Here is a 22,443-nt window from a genome sequence, read left to right as displayed (position 1 = left end):
TCTTCTTCTTTGTCTTCTTCTTAGTCGCTCTCTTGTATACTCTCTGTGTACTAGGGTTGCGCTCCTCTGCGCTCTTTAATACATCTTTTTACTTATCCAAAAAAAAAAGTATCTACTTTTAAGAACATCCTAACAAGTTTGGAAGAACGCCATAGTGAAACCATTAGGGCCATGGGCCTTCTTGCTGCTATTAGCATTCATCACCTCAGAGACCTCTTCCTACTCAAACTCTCTCTCCAGCCAAATGGCCTATACCTCTCATCAATGGAGTCAAAAAAGAAAGGCTATCCAATTTAGGTTGCCAACGGAATTGTTCGGTAAACAAACCATTATAGAACTGCGTTGTGTTTTCCAATCTCAAAATGATTGGACAACATTGTACCATTAACTGATAGAGATTCAACTATTTCTTTTTAATACATCTTTTTTACTTATCAAAAAAAAAAAAAAGAGATTCAACTATTTCTTCTATTCATTTTTGCCACTCGATGGAAGAACTTTGTGCAATGGTCACCCTCTTGTAGCCCTCATTACCCTTAATTTATTTCTCAACTCATCTCCTCCAAAAGAGTAGCCTTCCCCATATCATTCACATTTTTCTCCTTAACTTATTCCCAGCACATAATGCTCTCTTTTCTCTAGACAATCGAGAACTCACAATATTTCCAAAAGAAGCTTTTTTTGTCTCTCAACATTGTTAAACACCTCCTCATTCCAAACTCTTAAATTAACTTTCAAAGCCTTAAGTTTGCAAACCAAAACAAAACTTGGGAACCTTGAAAGCAGCAAGAAGTTCGCCTTTGTTTCATCCTATCCACAAAACTCATATATTATAGCTACATATTCTCAAATAAGTACTTTCTACCTCCGTGAAAGCCTCCTCAATAAAGAAGAATAGGAGAATGGTCCAAGCAAATTCTTGGTAGCCTCTTCCAAGACAATTTAGGAAACTGGGCTTCCCAATCAACAGGGATGAGAAATCAATCAATTCTAGACCAGGAGGGGGGATATTGATTGTTTGGTCACGTAAAAGAACGCCCTACAAGAGGGATATCCATGAGACCATACTAAAAAATGGAATCTGAGAACTCCACCATAGTTGGCAAAAGTGGGCTTCACCCGACCTCTCACTAGGAAAATGAGTGACATTGAAATCTCCTTCAATGCACCATGCAAAATCCCAGCAACAAAGCAAGCTAGTCAATTCATCCCTTAAATACCTTCTATCACAATCAGAATTAGAATTTAGAGCCATAGACATCCACAAAAGCCCAAGAAATTGATCTTCAACATTTCTAAAAGAACAAGCAACAATAAACTCCCCTACGCACTCTTCGATTTTCTCCACCACCCTCCTACCACATAATCAAAATCCCATCAGAGGCCCCTTTTGAATCCAAAAACATAAGTCCACGTGTTGGCAACCCCAAACTATGCATCATGCAATTTGTTCTTTCTCTAGTTTAGTTGTAAGATGGGCTTGGACTACGATGAAGACAGTGATGTGAAAGGAGACAAGACTATAGGATCCTTTTTATTGAGCGCTTTTATGTTATTCCTTTTGGGTCAATTTTATTATTGATGGTGCAAAAGGATGATTATTTACACCTAATTTACAAGTCTCACGGGGCTTCTGATCTGAAGGACTTTCGTCCAATCAGCCTTGTGGGGGGGACGTTATAGATTATTGCTAAGGTTTTAGCCAATAGAATGAGGAGAGTTATGGATAGGGTCATTTCCAATCCGTAGAATGCTTTCGTCAAAGGCAGACATATTTTGGATTCGGTTCTTATTGCCAATGAATGCCTAGACAGCCGAATCAGATCTGGGGATCCCGACCTCGTGTGTAAGTTGGATATGGAAAAGGCTTATGACCACATGAACTGGAAGTTTTTACTCTTTGTTAAGAAGGTGCGGCTTTGTTGAGAAATGGTGCTTATGGATTGAGCATTGTATCTCATCTGTGCGGTTCTCGGTTTTGATCAATGGTTCTTCTTTTGGTTTCTTTGAGAGTTCGTGTGGAATGAGACAAGGTGATCCCCTCTCGCCTTTTTTGTTCATCATGGTTATGGAGGCGTTCAACAAAATGATTAATGTCTCTATAAACAGGGGTTTCATCAATGGTTTTTATGTGGGTGCCAGAGAGTTTGATCGGGTTGTCGTTTCTCACCTCCTCTTCGCTGATGATACGCTGGTTTTTTGTAGGGCTGCTCCTGACCAAATTAGATTTATTAAAGCCCTTCTTATTGGTTTCGAGGCTGTCTCTGGGTTAAAAGTAAATCGGGTCAAATCTGTTTTGGTCCCTGTCGGAGGTACGTGTGAGGCGGGCGAGTTGGCTAGCATTCTGAGATGTGGTACCAGCTCTTTGCCTTTGAAGTATTTGGGTCTTCCTCTAGGGGCTTCGTTCAAGCGTTTGGCTATATGGGAAGACATCTTGGAGAAGATTGCTAGAAGGTTGGCCCCTTGGAAACGTTCGTATTTGTCCAAGAGGGCTAGGCTCACCCTCATTAAGAGCACCTTATCCAACCTTACTACATACTTTCTGTCTCTTTTTCCTATCCCTGTCTCTGTGGCGAATCGCTTGAGAAGATTCAACGGGATTTGTTATGGGGTGGGCTCAACGACGAGCCTGAGATCCACTTGGTAAGTTGGCATGAGGTTTGTACTCCGATTTCTGAGGGAGGTCTAGGGATTCGGAGTTTGCGGCTTTTTAATCAAGCTCTTTTGGGGAAATGGTTGTGGAAATTTTCTAATGAAGAAGAAGCTTGGTGGAGAAGAATTTTGGTGGCAAAGTATGGGGTGTTGTGGGGCGGTTGGCGCTCTAAAGTTCCTCGTGGTTCGCATGGGGTGGGGTTATGGAAACACATTTATAGGGGTTAGAGGTCGTTTCACTGTCACTTTAGATTTGATCCTGGCTTGGGGGCGAAAGTCAAATTTTGGGAGGATTTTTGGTGCGGCGAGATGTCCCTCAAGGATGCTTTTCCCGGTCTTTTCAATATTGCTAGCAATAAGGCTGCTTCCATTGTGGATATCAGGGAGGGCATAAATGGTATGGTTCATTGGAATGTTACCTTTACTCGTAGAATTCATGATTGGGAGGAGATGGCCTTAGCTGCCCTTTTCTCGCTCTTGTATTCGCTCTCGTTGCGTGGGGAAGGGGAGGACCGGATGTGGTGGATCCCATCTAGAAAAGGGAAGTTTGAGGTTTGTTCCTTTTATAGTAAGCTTGTCCTTAAAGAGTCCATCCACTTCCCTTGGAAAAGTATTTGGCGCACCAAGGTTCCTTCGAGAGGCCTTTTTTGCTTGGTTGGCCGCCTTTGGGAAATCTCTTACCTTGGATAATGTTCAGAAGAGAGGTATTGTTGTGATTAATCGATGTTGTATGTGTGGATCAAAAGGGGAGTCTGTGGATCATCTCTTTCTTCACTGTGGGGTTGTGCGCATTTTGTAGGATGTTATCTTCTCTCGTTTCAACATGTGTTGGGTTATGCCTAGAAGCGTCAAGGAGATGTTTGCTAGTTGGTGGTCAGGTGGTAAATCCCGAAGTGCTGTGGTGTGGAAGATGGCTCCCCTGTGTCTTATGTGGTGCTTATGGAAGGAAAGGAACGCTAGATGCTTCGAGGATTTGTCGAGAAACCTTGAGAACCTTGTTCATTTCTTTTTGTACATGCTTTTTACTTGGACTGCAGGCTGGCTAGCACCTCTAGTGATTAATTTTCCTGATTTTCTTTTTATGTTCTCTGCTTCTTTCTCTCCAACTTAGTCGCTCTCTTGTATACTTCTTGTGTACTTGGGTTGTGCCCCTCTGCGCTCGTTAATGCATCTTTACTTATCAAAAAAAGAAAAAAAAGAAAAAAGAAGGAGATTAAATGATCTATCATATTGTATGATATGCGCAAAGTCAATATCATTACATATCATATTTTTACTTATCAAACCCCAAAAAAAAAAGATATTTCATTTAAGCTCCAACTGTAGGTTGCAGGGTGATTTTGATTTGGGAGGCATCTCTGCCTATGTTCCAGCCCCAACAGGATTAAAGCTCAAGGATTGTGAGAGGGGCATGTTGGTGGATCATGAAGCTTAACATAGTAGCATGGAATGTGAGAGGGTTGAATGCCCTCAAAAAAAGGTTACGTATTAGGGGTCTTTTGAAAGAGTCGAAAGTTGATGTAGTGTGTTTGATTGAGACAAAGATGGAGGTTATTTCCCGAGAGGTGGTTCATAGTCTTTGGGGAGGTCAACATGTGGGGTGGAAGTTTAAAGGGTCGAATGGCTTGTCGGGGGGGATGTTATTGATGTGGCATAGGAGGGTGGTGGAGTGCAAGGAGGAGTGTGTGGGGCATTTCTCCTTGGCATGCTCTTTTCGAAATGTGGAGGACAACTGGGAGTGGGCTTTTGGGGGGGTGTATGGTCCAAATGAGGATGGGGAGAGAAGGGCCCTTTGGGAAGAGTTGGCTAGTTTGATGAATGTGTGGGAGGTTCCTTGGTGCCTTGGAGGGGACTTTAATATCGTTCGGTTCCCTAGTGAGCGTTCCAGTGTTTCTTACTATTCCACTGGCATGATGGATTTCTCGGATGTCATATCAGAGAACAACTTGGTGGACATGCCCATGATGGGGGGTCAATTTACGTGGTCTAATAATCAAGAAAATGAGAGCTGGTCTAGAATTGACTGATTCTTGATTTCCTTGGATTGGGAAGATCACTACCCTGCAGTGTCACAAAGAAGACTTTAGCGCTTGATTTCCGATCACTTCCCTTTATTATTGGACTATGGTGCCCCTTGTGGAGGTAATAAGTGCTTTAAATTTGAAAATATGTGGCTTAAAGCTGAAGGTTTTGTTGATATGGTTAGTTCTTGGTGGGGGTCTTATTCGTTTGAGGGTTTAGCTAGTTTTGTGCTATCTAAGAAATTGAAATCTCTCAAATTGGATTTGAAAAAGTCGAATGAGGAGGTGTTTGGGGACATTGGGAGGAAGAAAAAGGAGTTGTTGGGAGGTATTCAGGAGTTGGATGAGTTGGCAGAGGTAAGAGGATTAGCCCAGGAGGAGAAGGTTCGAAAGGCGGATATGGTGAAAGATTTGGAGAACACCTTGCTGTGTGAAGAAATTCATTGGCGCCAAAAATCGAGAGCTTTGTGGCTCAAGGAGGGGGACCGCAATACTCGTTTCTTTCACAAGATGGCTAACTCTCATCGCAGGTTCAATTGTGTGGAAGTGCTTCGTATTAATGGCGTACTATCTGATGATCCAGCTAAGGTAAAAGATCACATTGTGAGGTATTATCAAAGCTTATACTCGGAACAAAGCACGTGGCGGCCTAGAATGGACAACCAGCCTTTTTTGTCCATAGATGAGAAGGATAATAGGTAGTTAGAATGGACAACCAGCCTTTTATCCTATTGCTTCCATACCTTGTATCTTTGGACTGTAGCGTTTGTCTTTCCAGTGTCGTTTAGCTTTGATGATTTCCTTGTACGTTTTTCCCCTTCTAGTTAGGTGATCTTCTTTGTATACTCCCAGTGTACTTTGGGGCGCCTTCTTTTAATAAAGTCTGCTGATTACTTATCAAAAAAAAAAAATAGGTAGTTAGAAAGAGATTTTGAGGAAAAGGAAGTTTGGGAGGTGGTTAAAGGCATGGATGGGGATAAGGCTCCGGGTCTGGATAGCTTCTCCATGGCTTTCTTTCAAGCCTGCTGGGGTGTTGTCAAACATGATGTTATGGCGGTTTTTGCCGAGTTCCATCGTAGACGACAGTTGGTGAAGAGCTTGAATGCAACTTTTATTTCCTTGATCCCAAAAAAGGCGGATGTGGTGGAGATGAAGGACTTTCGGCCCATTAGCTTGGTGGGAGGGGTGTACAAAATTGTTTCTAAGGTTCTTGCAAACAGGATGAGAATTGTGTTGGGTAAGATCATATCATACTCTCAAAATGCTTTTATTGGGGGTCGCCAAATCCTAGATTCTGTTCTTATTGCAAATGAAAGTGTGGATAGTCACATGAAGTCAGGGGTGCCAGGTGTTCTTTGCAAATTAGACTTGGAGAAGGCCTATGACCATGTGAATTGGGACTTTGTGTTGTATTTGCTGCATAGGTGTGGTTTTGGCGAGAGGTGGAGGGCGTGGATAGAGTGGTGTATTACGTCGGTAAGATTTTCTATTCTTGTGAATGGTTCTTCGGAAGGCTTGTTCAACAGCTCGAGGGGAATTCGGGAAGGGGACCCTCTTTCTCCATTACTTTTTGTGCTTGTTATGGAGGCTTTGAGTAAGATGGTGAATGCGACGGTTGACCAAGGCTTTTTGACTGGTTTCTCGGTGGGAAATAGGGTATTATCGGAGTTAGTGGTCTCCCACTCTTTATTTGCTGATGACACTTTGATTTTTTGTGAAGCTTCTATCGAGCAAATCCGGTATGTACGTCTCATTCTCTTATGTTTTGAAGCTGTTTCGGGTTTGAGAGTGAATCTTGGAAAGTCTAAAATTGTGGCTATTGGTGAGGTGGAGAACATAGGGGTTTTAGCTAATATCCTTGGGTGTAGTGTTGCCAATTTGCCGATGAAGTATTTGGGTCTCCCTCTTGGGGCGGGGTATAAGGATAAGGTTATGTGGAATGATGTGATTGAAAAAATAGAGCGTCAGATGGCAGGTTGGAAGAGAATGTATCTCTCTAAAGGAGGTCGGTTAACTCTCATTAAGAGTACGCTCTCTAATCTTCCGACTTACTTTTTGTCTCTGTTTCAGATTCCTATGAGTGTAGCTAAAAGACTTGAGTAAGTTCAAAGAGATTTCTTATGGGGAGGGATGGGAGACGAGCCTAAGTTGCATCTTGTAAATTGGAATTAAGTCTATCGTCCCCTTCGGTATGGTGGGCTTGGCATTCGTAAGTTGCACCATTTTAATCAAGCTCTCCTGGGTAAATGGCTTTGGAGATATGCGAATGAGAGTGAGGCTCTGTGGTATAAGGTTATCAAAGCTAAATATGAAGATCAGGAGGGTGGGTGGTGCACAAAGGAGGCTTCAGGTTCCCATGGTGTGGGCTTATGGAAGCACATTTGTCAAGGTTGGAATTTATTCGCCAAAGGTATTCGTTATGAGGTGGGGGTGGGTTCGAAAGTTCGTTTTTGGCATCATATTTGGTGTGGGGACTCCTCTTTGAAGCATGCTTTCCCATCTTTGTTTAGCATCGCCAGACACAAAGAAGCTTGGGTGAAGGATAACTTTATTTGGAGGAATGGGATTGTCGAGTGGAATGTCATTTTTGTGCGGCCAGTACAGGATTGGGAGATGGATTTGATTTCTTCTTTCCTTTGGTCGGTTGTACTCGTGCAAGATATCCATAGGTTCTATGGATCGTATTCGATGGTCATCGTCTAAGAAAGGCAAGTTCGAGGTTAAGTCTCTCTTCAAGGTCTTGTCCAAATTTGACCATGAGGTGTTTCCTTGGAAGAGCATTTGGCGTATTAACGTGCCTTTGTGAGTGGCTTTTTTCGGGTGGACCGTGGCCTTAGGCAAAATTTTGACTCACGATACCCTGCGGAAGAGGAACCTAGTGGTAGTGGAGTGGTGGTGTATGTGCAAGAAGAATGGAGAGTCAGTCGATCATCTTCTTCTCCATTGCGAGATCGCAAGTGTTCTTTGGCATACTATTTTTGATCGGTTTGGGTTGCATTGGGTCATGTCTTGCAAGGTGAGGGGCTTGTTTGATTGTTGGTGGTCGGGAGGCCATTTTCGAAGTGCGGTAGTGTGGAAGATGATCCCTCTGTGTCTTATGTGGTGTATTTGGAATGAAAGGAATGCTAGATGCTTTGAGGACTCCACTAGGACTATAGAGAAATTGACTCATTTTTTTTCTTTACTTTGTATTCCTAGACGGCCGCTTGGCTAGCTCCTATAAGGATTAGCTTCTCTGATTTCCTTTTTCATTTTTCTCCCTCTTAGGCGCTCTCTTTTATACTTCCCGTGTATGTGGATTGCGCCCTTCTGCGCTCTTTTATATCATAATTACTTATCCAAAAAAAAAGCTCCAACTGTAGGTTGTAGCCATCATAATTGTAAAGCCCATCACAATGTGGAAATTCTGAAAAGAAAAGAAAAGCGTAAATATTTTCATAAGTCGCAAATGTACCGTTGACCACTTTAGTTATATCCTAATAAGTAATAACATATATCATTGTAGTCCTCAACAAAAATTGTAAATTGACTAGTTCAACATACTTGAAGGGGGCGAACAATACTATAAAAATAATAAAAATGAAGTTATATGAGTTTATATGTCAAGCCAAGTTATACGTTTGGCTCGTTTAATAAGTGAACTTGAATTTCTGTTCAAGTTTGGTTTGTTTAATAAATGAACCGAACTAGAGTTGAGTTCGAGCTTTTTATTAACAACTTTGTTCATTTACAACCCTACCTGCAACATGTAACATACCAACAATATACCTGGGATTTGTCGAATCCCTAGGCACTCCATGGCCATTGGCCCTCTGAGCCAATGACACTGACACTAAGGCCTTGGGTCGGGTGGAAGCCGCCGTAAGCTACTCCGGATGAGCCACCACCTCAACAATTGACCTCTTAACAGCCTCCCTTGCCTACTCATGCACCATAGGCGCTAGAGGTGTTGTAGAATACATCTTCAGGTGAAACGAAGAGAACCAACCAAGGAGTATCTCGGAACAAGGAGCTAATGACAATTATCAAAGGAAATCTGAAACGTTTCTAGAACCTTCCGTAACTCGAACACAAAACCTACCCTTCCCCAACCATCTTTGCCTTCCAGTATAACCACAAAGCCCCTTCGACCACCATCTTTGTCGCGACAGGCAAATATCTACTGAATTTGTTTGCATGCTGGGCAATAAAGGCCGCCCTACAGGATTTCAAAAACTCCTCGAGGCCTTTCCTAGAAGTATGTCTTCCATGGTAGCCAACAACCAGCTCTCACTCACTCTACCCAAGGATACAAAATGCATGATGCCCTACTCCTTTCGAAAACACGTAATATTGAAACCCCCTCTTTCCATTGCGAACTTAAAAGACTTAGCTTCCACAAAGTGCCACCTAGAGAAGCCCATCACAATAGACTAGAAAGAAAATATAGTCAGATAGCTAATGGACGTTGGGACATGCCTACATGCGCCGAGAGAGGGGAATCTCAAAGTTATGACTTTGATTTACAATATTGTGCAATAAATTAGTCAGCTAGAAAAATTGTTTTCTACCATCTATTGATGTATCATATACTCTTCATTTGATTTCCACCTTCTCTTATTGATCTTAAAATTTTCTGCCATACTATTAGTTTCTGTAGATGGCAATGGTTTCACAGAATTTGCTTTTCACATGTTATTTGTTCTTTATTTTAATGAGAAAAAAGCTTGGCGTTGCAAAGTAAATGTGCAATGATAAAACTGATTGCTTGTAACTTTGTTTTTGCAATTTAGGTGAAGAACTTCAGAGCTGATGAGCTAATGGAGTTTTATAAAGTAAGTCTTAGATTGAGATTTTTTTGTTACTTAACCTTGACTTTGCAATTCATAATGTTATAAATAATTGTGTGTATATTTTTTTTTGTTGGTATAAATACCTTTCACCCTTTGTGGTTTAACAACTTTATTTTTTCCCACCTTAGCTTAAATTCGTATTGTAGACTTTGCTTAAAACGGAGATGGTACTTCCGTCCATCTTCCATCCATAAAATTAACAAAAATCCATGTCAAACAAACAGAAATTGCCATGTGGCCATATGCCTCATTAAAATTTAAAACTAAAAACATTAAAAAAATATTAATTTTGTTTTTTTTTTTATTTTTAACTTTTTGATAAGAAAAAGAAGGGGGTGGCTCATGCCACCGCCCTTCTGACAACATGGGGTGGATGGCTCCCCCCATGGCCGGTTTGAGCGACCCCCACCCCCATGGCTAGTCTTGGGCGTAGTTTGGCCAACCCCAGACTGCTCCAAGTGATATGATATTGTCCGCTTTGGGCCAAGCCCGCACGGTTTTTATTATTGGGTTTACCCCAAAATGTCTCATACCATTTAGATAGAGTATATTCCATATAAACACATCATCTTTTTCCACACCCAGGCAATGTGGGATGTCACACCATGAGGGTGGTTTGACCGTAGGGGTTGATTGAAACCACCCCCACGACCCTTTGGGATGGTTTTGGTACCCCCATACTGGCTAAGCCCATTTTGTCTAAAAGGGTGGCTTAAGCCACCTTTTTTTAATGAGGCATGTGGCCACTTGGTAATTTTTGATTGGTTTGATGTGGATTTCTGTTAATTTTGGGATGGAAGATGGACAGATGAACCATTTCTGTGTTTAGCCATAAGCGAGTTACGATTTATGATACGAATTGAAACTGAGGTGGAAAAAAATAAAGTCATTAAACTACAGGGGGTAAAAGGTACTTAGCCCTTTATTTTATTTATTATTATTTTTTAAATATATAATTTTTACATAGCACACACAAAGATTGTGATATTGGCGATTGTACATGCATGATTAGGATCTCATTCTTGAATTATAGAATTTAGGACGTTTCTTTACATCAAAGCGTTTGAAAAATGCACCTATTAAAATTGTGGCAAAAAAAAAAAGCTCTCTTCTCTCTCTTCTTTTCCTTCCCGGAGAAGGTGTGGGAGGAATAGTTTTTTGTTTCAGGCGGGCTGCTGGTGGTGGTGAGATGGGTTTATCAAGAAGTTGGTCGGTGGAATCCAAAGATTTTTAGATGATGGTAATGGATGGCGATACTAGTTTGATATTCAAGGAGAGAAGCAAGGGTTTAGTGAGGTTCGTAAGGCTAGGAAGTAGTGAAGCAGTATGGCTGTTGCACATTTTTGAGGAGTTGATTTCAGTGAAGGATTCTAGAGTCTTTAGAGATCAATCTAAACCAGGGTACCCTCAAGTGCTAGCCCAGAAATGTTCTAATAGGTATGGCAGTTTTTTGGTGATTGAAGAATGTGAGGGAAGGGAGAAGTGTAAGGCAGTCATGGTGCCGGAAGGAAAAAATCAGATAGGTTGGAACAAACTTGAGTCTGAACTGCAAATAGCCGTAAGGTTCCTTGAACCTTATTTGAATCAAAGAAACGATGCAGGGAAGAAGAGGAGAAGCTATACTGAGGTGTTACAATCCACACTGCGCCCGAATGAGGAATTATTTGGGCCATCGTTTGAACCTGTCGCTAGGGTGCCCAAATGGCTGTCGGAAGGAAATGCAGGTCCAAGTGAGTTACAGACGAAGAAGTGCAGACAAGTTTCTGTTCCAGTTAGCTCCGGTCCAGTGACCATCCTCAAGTCTCCCGTGGATTGTCCGGCGATATCAGGTCTAGTAACCATTCTCAAGTCTATGGTGGGATGTCCGGCGACATCAAAGGGCAAGGAGAAGGATATGGATAATTTGGTGGAAGAAGAAGAGAAACAGAGGTACGCCAAAGATTTTCCGACGATTCTGTCATTGGTGCAATATAGTTCTCCGGCCAACCCAGCTCCAGCGACAACTGTTTTGTTGGGTAGCAAAGCTTTGTCTCATGCGATGGCGGTTACGAAGGACTGTACTGGAAGGAAGGAATGTTCTGATAATGGATACGTGGTATTTGGAGGTAGCGAATACGACAATCTAAGAAATTCGTTGGAGAAATTACAACTGGAGATTAGATGTTGCTTGGAGAGATTGGCATTGGGCAAACGGGCTTCATACGTCAATGGGCCTTCAGAGCTTGGGCCTGCGCAAACCGATACTACAATATTGGAAGAAGTGAACGTTCAGCCCAACCAGAAGATGGGCGTGAATCATGCAATAGGGGCTGGGCTCAGAAGATTTGGTAAGAAATACAGGAGACTAAGGCCGAGAAGAGTGAAACAGATTCAAAGGACGAGAAAGATGACCAAACCAGGTGACCCAGGAGCTTCCTCGTCTGTCGCCGGGCATCGTTTTATGATAGGTCAACCTCAGGTAGGTTCATCGGCAAGATCTAAGTTGGGTATATTGAGAAAAGCTCCGATCAATGTGGGTATGGGGCTGACCGGCATGTTGAATGGTGTGTTATACCTAGGCCAGCGACATAGGGTGCTGGTGAAGCCTTTGGAGGAAGTGGGTGAGGTGGGGGGCGGCGATAGGGGCTCAAAGCTTCTGGAAACTCCAGCGGCAGGCACTTCGGCAGTCTCTGAGTATCGGGAGGTGCCGAAAGGGCTGTTCCTGGGTATTTAGGCAGCGAGGGGGATAATGTTGGGGTTGTAGAATCATCGAGAGCAAAGATTGCCGCTAGCCTATCATCTTTGATAGCATGCGAGATTGAAACTAGAATAGTGGATTTTTCTTCGACTGGGGCAGAGGTGGAGGATGGGAAATATGATGGGAGATTGTGTGGATGTTCCTTTAGAAAACCAAGAGGACAGGAATAGTGAATCCCCTAAAGCCAGCATGGAGGTGTCTATTGTTCCTCATTTGATGGAGAATTCTATTATTCTCAAGGAGTCCAGGTTGACAGGTCTGGAATTGGAAGAATATGAGGTGGAAGAGCACAATCCACTGGCGTGCTGTCCAGCTAAGTGGTTTTTGGCAAAAAAGGGGTCTAATTCTGTTGATAAATTTCTGAAGCTTGTGGAGGAGTTTAGTCATTATGTGGGGATCTCGTGTGATGCGTATGAAAGGAAGCTTTTAGAGCTGTTCGTGACTATTATTGCGAGTAATGAAGGAATGGGAATGGGAATGGGAATGGCCTCAAATACGGGGAAGAAAGGTATGAGAGAACTCAATAACCTTGCGTGCTCCATTAATTATGACAGGAATGCTGGTAGGGGGAGGGCTAAGGAAAGAACTCATAGAGATCTGTCATGAAGCCCAGGATTGTTTCTTGGAATGTGAGGGGTTTGAATGAGGGCAATAAGTGCTTGAGGGTGAGGAATATGCTTAGGCAATGGAAGGTAGACATTGTGTGCTTACAGGAGACGAAGATGGATTCGATTTCCAGCAGTTTTGTGAATAATTTGTGGGGTTGTGCTAACGTCGATTGGTGCTTTGTTGCTTCGGATGGTGCTTCTGGTGGCATTTTGGTGATGTGGGATAGAAGGGTGGTTTTGAAGATCGAGGTCTATGTGGGGGAGTTCGTTGCAGCTTGTTTATTCAAGAATGTAGAGGATGATTTTACATGGGCTTTTGCGAGAGTTTATGGACCAAATTTGGATTACTTGAGATGTTTTCTATGGGAAGAGCTGGCTGGCCTTTCTAGTTGGTGGGAGGTGCCATGGGTTATTGGAGGTGATTTTAATGTTACGCACTTTCCTAGTGAAAGGTCGGGGGGAGCGCGGTTCACTAACGCAATGTCAGAGTTGTCGGACTTCATCTCCGAACAGGGGCTTATGGACATTCCACTTGCAGGAGGGACTTTTACTTGGTCCAATGCTCATTCTCGGTCTAGAATTGATCGTTTTTTAATCTTTCTAGAATGGGAAGCCAAATATCCTAGCCTGTTTCAGAAGAGGTTGCTTAGATTGTGCTCGGATCATTTTCTCATCTTGCTTGATTGTGACGGTATGATCGGGGGTAAGAGGCCTTTCAAATTGAGAATATGTGGTTAAAAGCTGATGGTTTTGTGGAAAAGGTGCAAGCTCGGTGGTCTTCTTACAATTTTTTTGGCACTTCGAGTTTCATTTTGGCACCAAAGCTTAAGATGTTAAAGATGGATATCATAAGATGGAATGAGAATGAATTTGGAAATGTGAATGTTATTTGCAAAGAGAAAGCAGAAGAATTGAAGGCCATGGATAGATTGGAGAAAGAGAGGATTGGATGAAGAAGAGAAGAATAGAAAAAGGGTGATTGTTAGGGAATTGGAGATTGCTCTTTTACAAGAAGAAATTAGTTGGAGACAAAAATCTAGGATCCGTTGGCTCAAGGATGATGATAAGTGCACTAAGTTCTTTCATCAGATTGCCAACTCTAATAGAAGATGCAACTCCATTGATTCCTTGTCCATTAATGGTGTCCCTTCTTCTAATCAAGACAACATTAGGGATCATGCGGTACATTTTTACAAGTCTTTATTCGTTGAACAATGCAATTGGAGGCCTAGGTTGGACAACCTTACCTTTGATTGTTTGGGAGCGGGAGAGGCTGATCGGCTAGAATGTTCTTTTGAGGAAAAGGAAGTGTTGGCGGTAGTGAAAGGTATGGATAGAGACAAGGCGCCGGGGCCAGACGGTTTCTCAATGGCGTTCTTCCAAGATTGTTGGGAAGTGATCAAGGAAGACATTATGGAGAATTTCATACTCGGGGTAAGTTCGAAAAAAGCTTTAATGCTACTTTTATTTCTGTTATTCCAAAGATTCCTGGAGCTTCCGAGCTTAAGGAGTTTCGCCCTATTAGCCTTACTAGTGGGATGTATAAGATTATTGCCATAGTTCTTGCTAATAGAACGAGGAGGGTGTTGGATAGGGTGATATCAAAGCCTCAGAATGCATTCATTAGAGGAAGACAAATCACGGATTCGGTTCTTATAGCAAGTGAATGCCTGGATAGTCGTATCAGTTATGGGGAATCGGGTTCGCTTTGTAAATTGGATGTAGAGAAGGCTTATGATCATATTGACTGGAAATTTCTTTTGTATTTATTGAGGAGATGTGGATTTGGGGAGAAGTGGTGCTCTTTGAGCAATGTATCTCGACCGCTCGCTTCTCCGTTTTGATCAATGGTACTCCTGCTGGTTTCTTTAGTAGCTCCCAGGGGTGTGGCAGGGAGATCCATTGTCTCCATTTCTGTTTGTCATGGTTATGTAGGCGTTTAGTAGGATGGTTGCTGCTGCCACTGAGAATGGTTTCATTTCGGGCTTTTCCGTGGGAAACAGGCCATCGGAGAGGGTCAACATTTCTCATCTCTTGTTTGCAGATGACACGTTGGTATTTTGTAGGGTGAATCTTGATCAAATTCGTTCTCTTAAAGCCCTTTTGGTTTGTTTCGAAGCTATTTTGGGTCTAAAGGTGAATATGGATAAATCGGCTTTGGTCCCTGTAGGTGATGTGGATAATATGGAAGAATTGGGCAGTGTTTTGGGTTGTGAGACGGAGTCGTTGCCTTTGAAATACCTGGGACTCCCCTTGGGTGCTCGCTTTAAGGCAAAATCTATCTGGGATGACATTTTGGAAAAGATTGATCGGAGGTTGGTGAGCTAGAAAAGAATGTATCTTTCCAAAGGAGGTAGGGTCACTCTTATAAAGAGCACTCTCTCTAATCTTCCTACTTATTTCCTTTCCCTCTTCCCTATTCCTGTCTCGGTGGCTAAGCGTATAGAGAAGTTCCAATGTGATTTTCTATGGGGAGGTTTAAATGATGAATTCAAATATCATTTGGTTAAATGGGATAAGATTTGCTCTCCTATTTCCGAAGGAGGTTTAGGGATCAGGAAATTGAGATTGTTCAACCAAGCTTTGTTAGGGAAGTGGCTATGGCGTAATGGGCATGAGAGAAGGGCTTGGTGGCGAATGGTCGTGGATGCCAAATATGGATCCGAATGGGGGGGTTGGCATTCTATCAATATATCGGGGTCTCATGGGGTGGGCCTTTGGAGGTATATTAGTAGGGGGTGGCGGATGTTGTCTAGCCATACAAGATTTGATCTAGGAGATGGTTCCAAAATCAAATTTTGGGATGACGTTTGGTGCGGAGAAGCGTGTCATAAGGTTGTTTTTCCAGGCCTTTACACCATTGCTAATGCTAAAGACGCATCTATTGCTGGCAACTTGGATCTCATGGGGGGAGCTCTTCAATGGAATGTTAGCTTTTCTCGGTTGATTCATGATTGGGAATTAGAAGTGCTAGCCTCATTCTATACTTTGTTATACTCTCATAAAATGAATAGGGAAGGCGAGGATAAAATGTGGTGGATTCCGTCCAGTAAAGGGAAGTTCAATGTTCGCTCCTACTATAATGCCTTGGCTAGTATTGAGGCTAGTCATTTCCCTTGAAAGAGTATTTGGCGCACCAAGGCACCCTCGAGAGTGGCCTTCTTTACTTGGACGGCGGTGCTAGGGAAGATTCTCACAATCGATAATCTTCAGAAAAGGAATCTCATTGTGATCAATAGATGTGGTTTGTGCAAATTGGATGGGGAAACGATTGATCATCTTCTCCATTGTGAGATTGCTCGCTCTCTATGGGATGCTATTTTTAGCCGATTTGGATTATCATGGGTCATGCCTCAAAAGGTGGTGGAGTTGTTCGCTTGTTGGTCGTCGGGAGGGCGTTCACAAAGTGCCGTTGTGTGGAAAATGGCTCCCCTTTGCATAGTATGATGTTTATGATTAGAAATGAATGCGAGATGCTTTGAGGATTCTGAGAGATCTTTGGAGGACCTCAAGGCATTTTTCTTCTACACGCTTTTCACTTGGACAGCAGCTTGGCTTGCTCCTTTAGTGATTAGTTATTTTGACTTCCTTGTTCTTTTTTCTTCTCCTAATTAGGCGTTTTCTCTTGTATATTCCTTGTGTACTTGGGTTTTGGGTTGCGTCCCTTTGCGCTATTGATATATAATCTTTACTTATCAAAAAAAAAAAAATTGTGGCATATTATCGATGTAGTCAAAAATATTTTTTTTCTCGAAAAAGCTTGTTCTTCACTTTTGTAGAAACACTTTTTCTTTAGAAAACCAAAAGACAATTGTTTGCTCAAAGCTTTTTTACAACATAGAGAGCAAGAACCTGATAAAAATATACTCAATTCTCAAATTTAACATGCCACCTTTTTAATATGTAGCATTTTCAAGCGTTTCAATGTAAAGAAACAGCCTAAATTTTGTAATTTGAGAATTTACAATTTCTTTGTAAAGGATTCTGATCTGTGCATGCATCCCTTGTGCACAGTTCTCAGGAGCTTGTATATTTTATTTTTATATTAGTCATGCAGATATTAAAAAAAATTAGTCATGCAGATATTAGTGTATGATCTCTTAATTTATGTTTCACTGCAGTCAGATTTGAAACTCAAGAAGTTTTTGCACATAATTGAGAACTCACCAGTGTACCCTGTTATATATGACCATAACAGGTATGATGGTCTGTTGATGTTTATGCAATTATAAGGATTCTTAGCTCTTTTACCAGCCAATTTATTTAAATTGTTGTTATGTCTTATTTCTTCTATCAATTTCCTTTTTTTTTTTTTTTTTGGGAAGTATGGAGCTTCTTTGCTTTGAAGATGTTGAGCTCACACTGTTCATTTTAGTCTGAGTGTATGCTTGAATAACGCCATTGTCTCTATTGAGTTTTGACAGAAAAAGATCTTTTAGCCTTTGTACATCTGTTCTTAGTTTCTTTTAGAAAACTGTATTGGGAACACAAAAGGCTCATTTGGCAACACTTTTTAGGATAGCTTTTGGCTTTTTTAGCAAATAAATAGAAGTATTAACAAACAACTCCAATTACAAGATACTCACAAACTGCTTTCACCTTTATGTCACATCACAACTAAAAAGCAAAAAACACCCTCTAAAATATTTTACCTAAAGAGTCCAAATTTTTTATGTCTTCTTGATGTTCTAATATGTTTATTTCCTTTTTTTTCTTCCCCTGAAAATTCTATTTGTTTAATGCAGAACTGTTTTGTCTTTACCCCCCATTATCAATAGTGCACACTCAGCAATCACTCTAAAGACAAAGAATGTATTCATTGAATGCACTGCCACTGATCTAACAAAAGCCAAGATTGTTTTGAACACAGTGGTGGGTACTCTAGAAGTTCAACATGTTGTGGATGCTATTTCTTATTTGTAGTAGATAAATAAATGAATGGTTTTCCTCTATTCTTCTAGGTGACAACCTTTTCAGAATATTGTGAAAGAAAGTTTGAAATTGAACCAGTTGAAGTGATATATTCTGATGGGAAGTCGTATACTTATCCTGAATTATCTGTCTACAATATGGGGGTTTCTCTATCTTATATTACGGGTGCAATTGGAGTCCCCTTGGAGGCTGAGGAGGTATTACAATTTCTGTTATATTATGTCTCATTCTTGATTCATGAAACCTAAATGTGTCATTCAAGATGGTGGTCATGGTTGTTGTTTTTGTTTGGGTGTATGTGTATGCGCGTATTTATTTATTTTGTTAAAATTTATGGGTGGGGCTGGTGGCGTTTTATTGTTTCACTCCTGTTCTTTATGCTGTCTTTATTTGTTTGGTCTTGATATGTTTTGCCAATTATCAGATTATATCTGTATATTTTCTGTTTGATTCTTGTATATGTATATGTTCCTAACTTGGATTGGGCTATTGTATATGTTCCTAACTTTCCCTCCGGAAATCTGGTAGATCTGATTTGTTTTCTAGACTGTAGTAGCAACTAGGTCCTTGGCTCTGTTGTATACTCTTTTGTGTGTGAGGGCTTTGCCCTTTTTTTTTTTTTTCAATAAAATTGTAATTATTCATCAAAAAAAAAAAAAGAATCCTCTCATCCTGGTAGTCTTGATTCAATTTGAGTTGTCCTACTGCTTCATAGTTGCTGGGCTCCTTTGAAGGTATTCTCTACTTGCTTATGGGAATTATGTTCATCCAATTATAACTCTAGTAAAAGGAAAAGTTTTGATGAGGTTTAACCATTAATTTTATGGATGGTGCCAAGGCAAGCCAAGTATCAACTTACTCGAGCACTATTCAGTCAGAAATTTATAGAGCTTGAGCTTGCCTTAAGCCAGATCTGTTTGTGCTATACATGTAGTGTAGTGGTTGAGCCTATCCCAAATTGAGCTTGAGGACAGCTTCTTGAGCTTAATCTATATAAAAAGTTTCACGTTATGGTTCAGAAGTCAAGCAGTCAATAGCCAATAAATAGTGTACTTAATTTCTTATCAGTTTGATTGCTGAGAACAATATATGCCCTGGTGGACTCACATTGCATGCCTAATGGGCAAAGAAAGAAATAAGAGGTCTTTTCATAGGGTTCAAACTAACAATACTGAAGCATAGTGTAAGTGCGAGAGTGGCAGCGTCTGCATATTATTTGGCAGGGTGTGAAGGTTAGAAAAATCATTGGTAGATAATGCTGTGTCAACAAAAAAGATAATGTTTCTATTTGATGTAAGTTTAAGGTGTCAAAAGTTTGAAATTAGGAGTAGAATAAGTGGAAAACTGAATCTGGTTGTGAATTGTAATTTCTGGAATATGTGAAGATATTGAAAGAAGGAAGATGTGCGCTAAGTGAGAAGAAAAAAAGGAAGTAGAGGAAAGAACCACAGGGCAATAATGCCTTCAACAAACCATAACAGTTAAAATTGACTATTCAAAGTCAATTTTTGTTCTTAAAAAGTCAGATTCTATGTGGGTACTAAGAGATATAGACTTGGACTAATAAACCAAGCTTATGGCAGTATATCCAGTCCCAGTAACACTAACTTGGTTCACTGTCTCTGATCTTTCTTTTTATATTCTTCTCAGTAATTTGTTTCCTATAACTGCAAGTTTTTACAACTGATCAACATATAATTAATAACAAAATTCTTCCTTTGAAATGGCTAACTATGTTTGGTAGCCGGGAAGAAGTAGAAGGGTTGGAGAGGGGAGGAGAAGGGAAAGGATTCCAGAGAGAGGTGTCCACCTCTCCTGCATGTTGTTTGGTTGACAGGGGAAGGAATGATGTAAGGGGAAATGCTTGATGAGGATACAACCAAAATTTATTCCCTCATATCCCGCTTTTCTTTTTTCAGAAAAGAAGCTCTACTTGGGGACACCCTATGCTTTTAATGATATCTTGATTATTTATCAAAAAAAGAAAAGAAAAGCTCTCCCCCCTCTGCTTTCCAATCCGTCCAATTGTAGATGGATTGGAAATGGTGGGGTCCATGGGATTTATCCTCTCCATTCACATTCCCCCTAATCAAACTGAGGGACTCTTTCCCGCCTCTCTCTCTTCTTCCTCCCACCCTATTAGGCCCCCACTCTCCCTTCAAACAAACATAGAATTAGATTAGCGGTCTTATACACGGGCTATCACGTTGCAATGTAGACCCTTTATATTTGTTTATTTTAGTGAAAATAACTGAAGCATATGTAAGGGCTTGGCTGCTTTTTTTTCTTTTCTTTTTTGGCATTGGCTTCTCACTTTCTTGACCTATCCTTCAGGTCACGAGTTTGTTAAATCGGATGCAATTGCATGCTGAGCAGTCTGTATCAGGTGATAGATCCACTATTAATGTATCTGTACCCCCTACTAGAAGTGATGTTCTTCATCCATGTGATGTTATGGAGGTATTGATAGTACTAAACCTGGTCATTTTACTAATTTGCCTTTCTTCACCGAACATGTTTGGATTGTCACTTGTATTTTTATTGACAACGAATGTTTTTTATTGCTTAGGATGTTGCTATTGCTTATGGCTACAACAATATTAAGGATATTGCAGTTGCTAAGGGTTACAATATTTCGAAGGGAAGGGCTGTGTCTTTGAAGCCATTGCGCTTGGAAGAGTTTAGTCATCTTATCAGATTGGAGGTATAGAGCAGAGAATCCTCATGTATATTCAAGCGAAAAAAATCAGACTGTTGTGACTTTTTCTTGATTATTACTTCTATTTCTTTAAGTTTTGCTCTTTTCTATTTTCCTGTTAGATGGCAATGTGCGGGTTTACAGAAGTCTTGTCATTTATTTTGTGCTCGCTTGGTGATAATTTTGCAATGATAAATCATGAAGATGACGGATCAACTGCAGTGATTATTGAAAATCCTCGTTCCTCTGAAAATGAGGTTTGTATCCTGAATCTTGTGTGCTTTAGTTATACTCACTGTAGGATTTTTTTTCCCCTCTTATCGGTAATTTTATGGAAGGGTTTGAACCTTGTATATGATTGTTGTAACTCCTATCAATTTGTTTCTTCGTTTTCAACTGTTTTCTTTTCATATGTTTCTTTACTCAGTTTACGTTCTCTTGAGTTTGTCCTTAAGTCTCTCTCTGTGACATGTTCACTTTCTCTTACTTCTTTTTGAAAGGTTCTCCTTTCCTGTCCTTACAATTATTCTTTTTATTCTCTTTGTTTTGAATGAACACTTAAAACTCATTTCATGAACTCGTGCATTTCTTTTAGAACCCTGCTATATTTTTGTCATATTTCTTCCCTTTTCCCTTTTTGTTTTTTTGTTTTTGTTTTTGTTTTTACTGTTTGTGTAGCTTATTGTTGATTGGTTAGATGTTCCTTCTTGAGTTCTACATCCGACCTTCGTTTACTATATTGAAGCACAAAATTCATAAAGATTGATTCTTTTTTCGATAAATTTTTTTTATCTTTACACCATCTTTTGTTAAAGGCACCATTGGATGTGATTTTCCAATGGATTTTCATCTTTCATTAATGGTAATTTTTTGATATAGAGAGTAATAGCTCTGCTTGGTCACAGTTCAAGAGTTCTTGTTTAGGCAGTTCTTATCATCCATGCATAATGTTTTGATCTAAGATTTCAATTGTTCCATGTTTCAGCAGTAGTATATTGTTCCACGAACCTTTCGTGCTATTTATGCATTCCATATGTACAAGCTAATTGGGGCTCGTAGCTAACCTTTCCACACAACTCTTCAAATTAGAGCTTTTGTTAAATATTTTATTTAGAAACGTTTTTCTTTGTGTGTGGCATGGTTTTCTATGCCCAACCAATACAATATTATGATTCATCACATGCACGACATTGACATGTGTGCCAAGTACTTCTTTGTGCAGAATTGAATAAGGAGTTGTTCATGCCAACTTAGGCTCCTTTTGTTTCGGAGTAAAATGATTTTTGGAAAATATTTTCCATATTTTCGGGTGTTTGGTGCGATGAAAAATAATAGTCTAATGGAAAATATTTTTGGTTTGACCGAAAAGCCTCTTTAATTTTTGAAAAATGGTTTTCATTTTTTAAAACCGTAAACCATTGTTTGAGTTTGAGTATCTCATTCTCAAATCGACAAACCTAGCTGGGATGTCATTGGAACCCCGCTAGGACTTTACTCAACCATTGGAACCCGGTCAGGACCACATTGGGACCTGATTGAGACCCTGTCGGGTCCATGTTGGGACACGATCGGGACCACGCCGATACTTTGTTGAGACTTGATCGGGACACTGTTGGGACCCGGTTAAGACACCGCCGGGACCCGACCGAGACATTGGTAGGACCTGGTTAAGGCCCAGTTGGGACCTGACCTGGATCCCGTCAGGACCCCGTAGGGACTCAGTCGGGACTCACTGAGACATTGCTGGGACCCAATTAGGACGATTAGAACTTGTTGGGACAGTGCCGGGACCCTGCCGGGACACCGCCAAGACCCTGTTGGGACCATGCAGAGACTCAACTGAGACATCACTAGGACTCGGTCGGGATCTGACCAGGTGATTGCCGGGACCCCGCTTGGACATGGTCAGGACTAGTGAGACCCGACCAGGCCACCGTCCGGACCTAGTAGGGACATTTTTGTA

General features: G+C 40.9%; 1 protein-coding gene across 1 annotated transcript in view; it reads left to right on the top strand.

Moving 5' to 3' along the window:
* The window catches only part of LOC132166376 (phenylalanine--tRNA ligase beta subunit, cytoplasmic), a 62,150-nt gene that overhangs the window by 15,163 nt on the left and 24,544 nt on the right, over positions 1–22,443 (top strand). Inside the window, exons 8-14 of the mRNA XM_059577179.2 lie at positions 9,446–9,487; positions 16,972–17,048; positions 17,596–17,722; positions 17,812–17,979; positions 20,117–20,242; positions 20,352–20,486; positions 20,603–20,737. Coding sequence (XP_059433162.2) covers positions 9,446–9,487; positions 16,972–17,048; positions 17,596–17,722; positions 17,812–17,979; positions 20,117–20,242; positions 20,352–20,486; positions 20,603–20,737 — 810 coding nt within the window. The remainder of the gene's footprint in view (positions 1–9,445; positions 9,488–16,971; positions 17,049–17,595; positions 17,723–17,811; positions 17,980–20,116; positions 20,243–20,351; positions 20,487–20,602; positions 20,738–22,443) is intronic.

Source organism: Corylus avellana, chromosome 11 (genome assembly GCF_965113065.1).
Source record: "Corylus avellana chromosome 11, dhCorAvel1.hap1.2, whole genome shotgun sequence".
NCBI lineage: Eukaryota > Viridiplantae > Streptophyta > Magnoliopsida > Fagales > Betulaceae > Corylus > Corylus avellana.
Note: the sequence above shows the minus strand (reverse complement) of the source record. Positions and strands in the feature narration are given on the sequence as shown.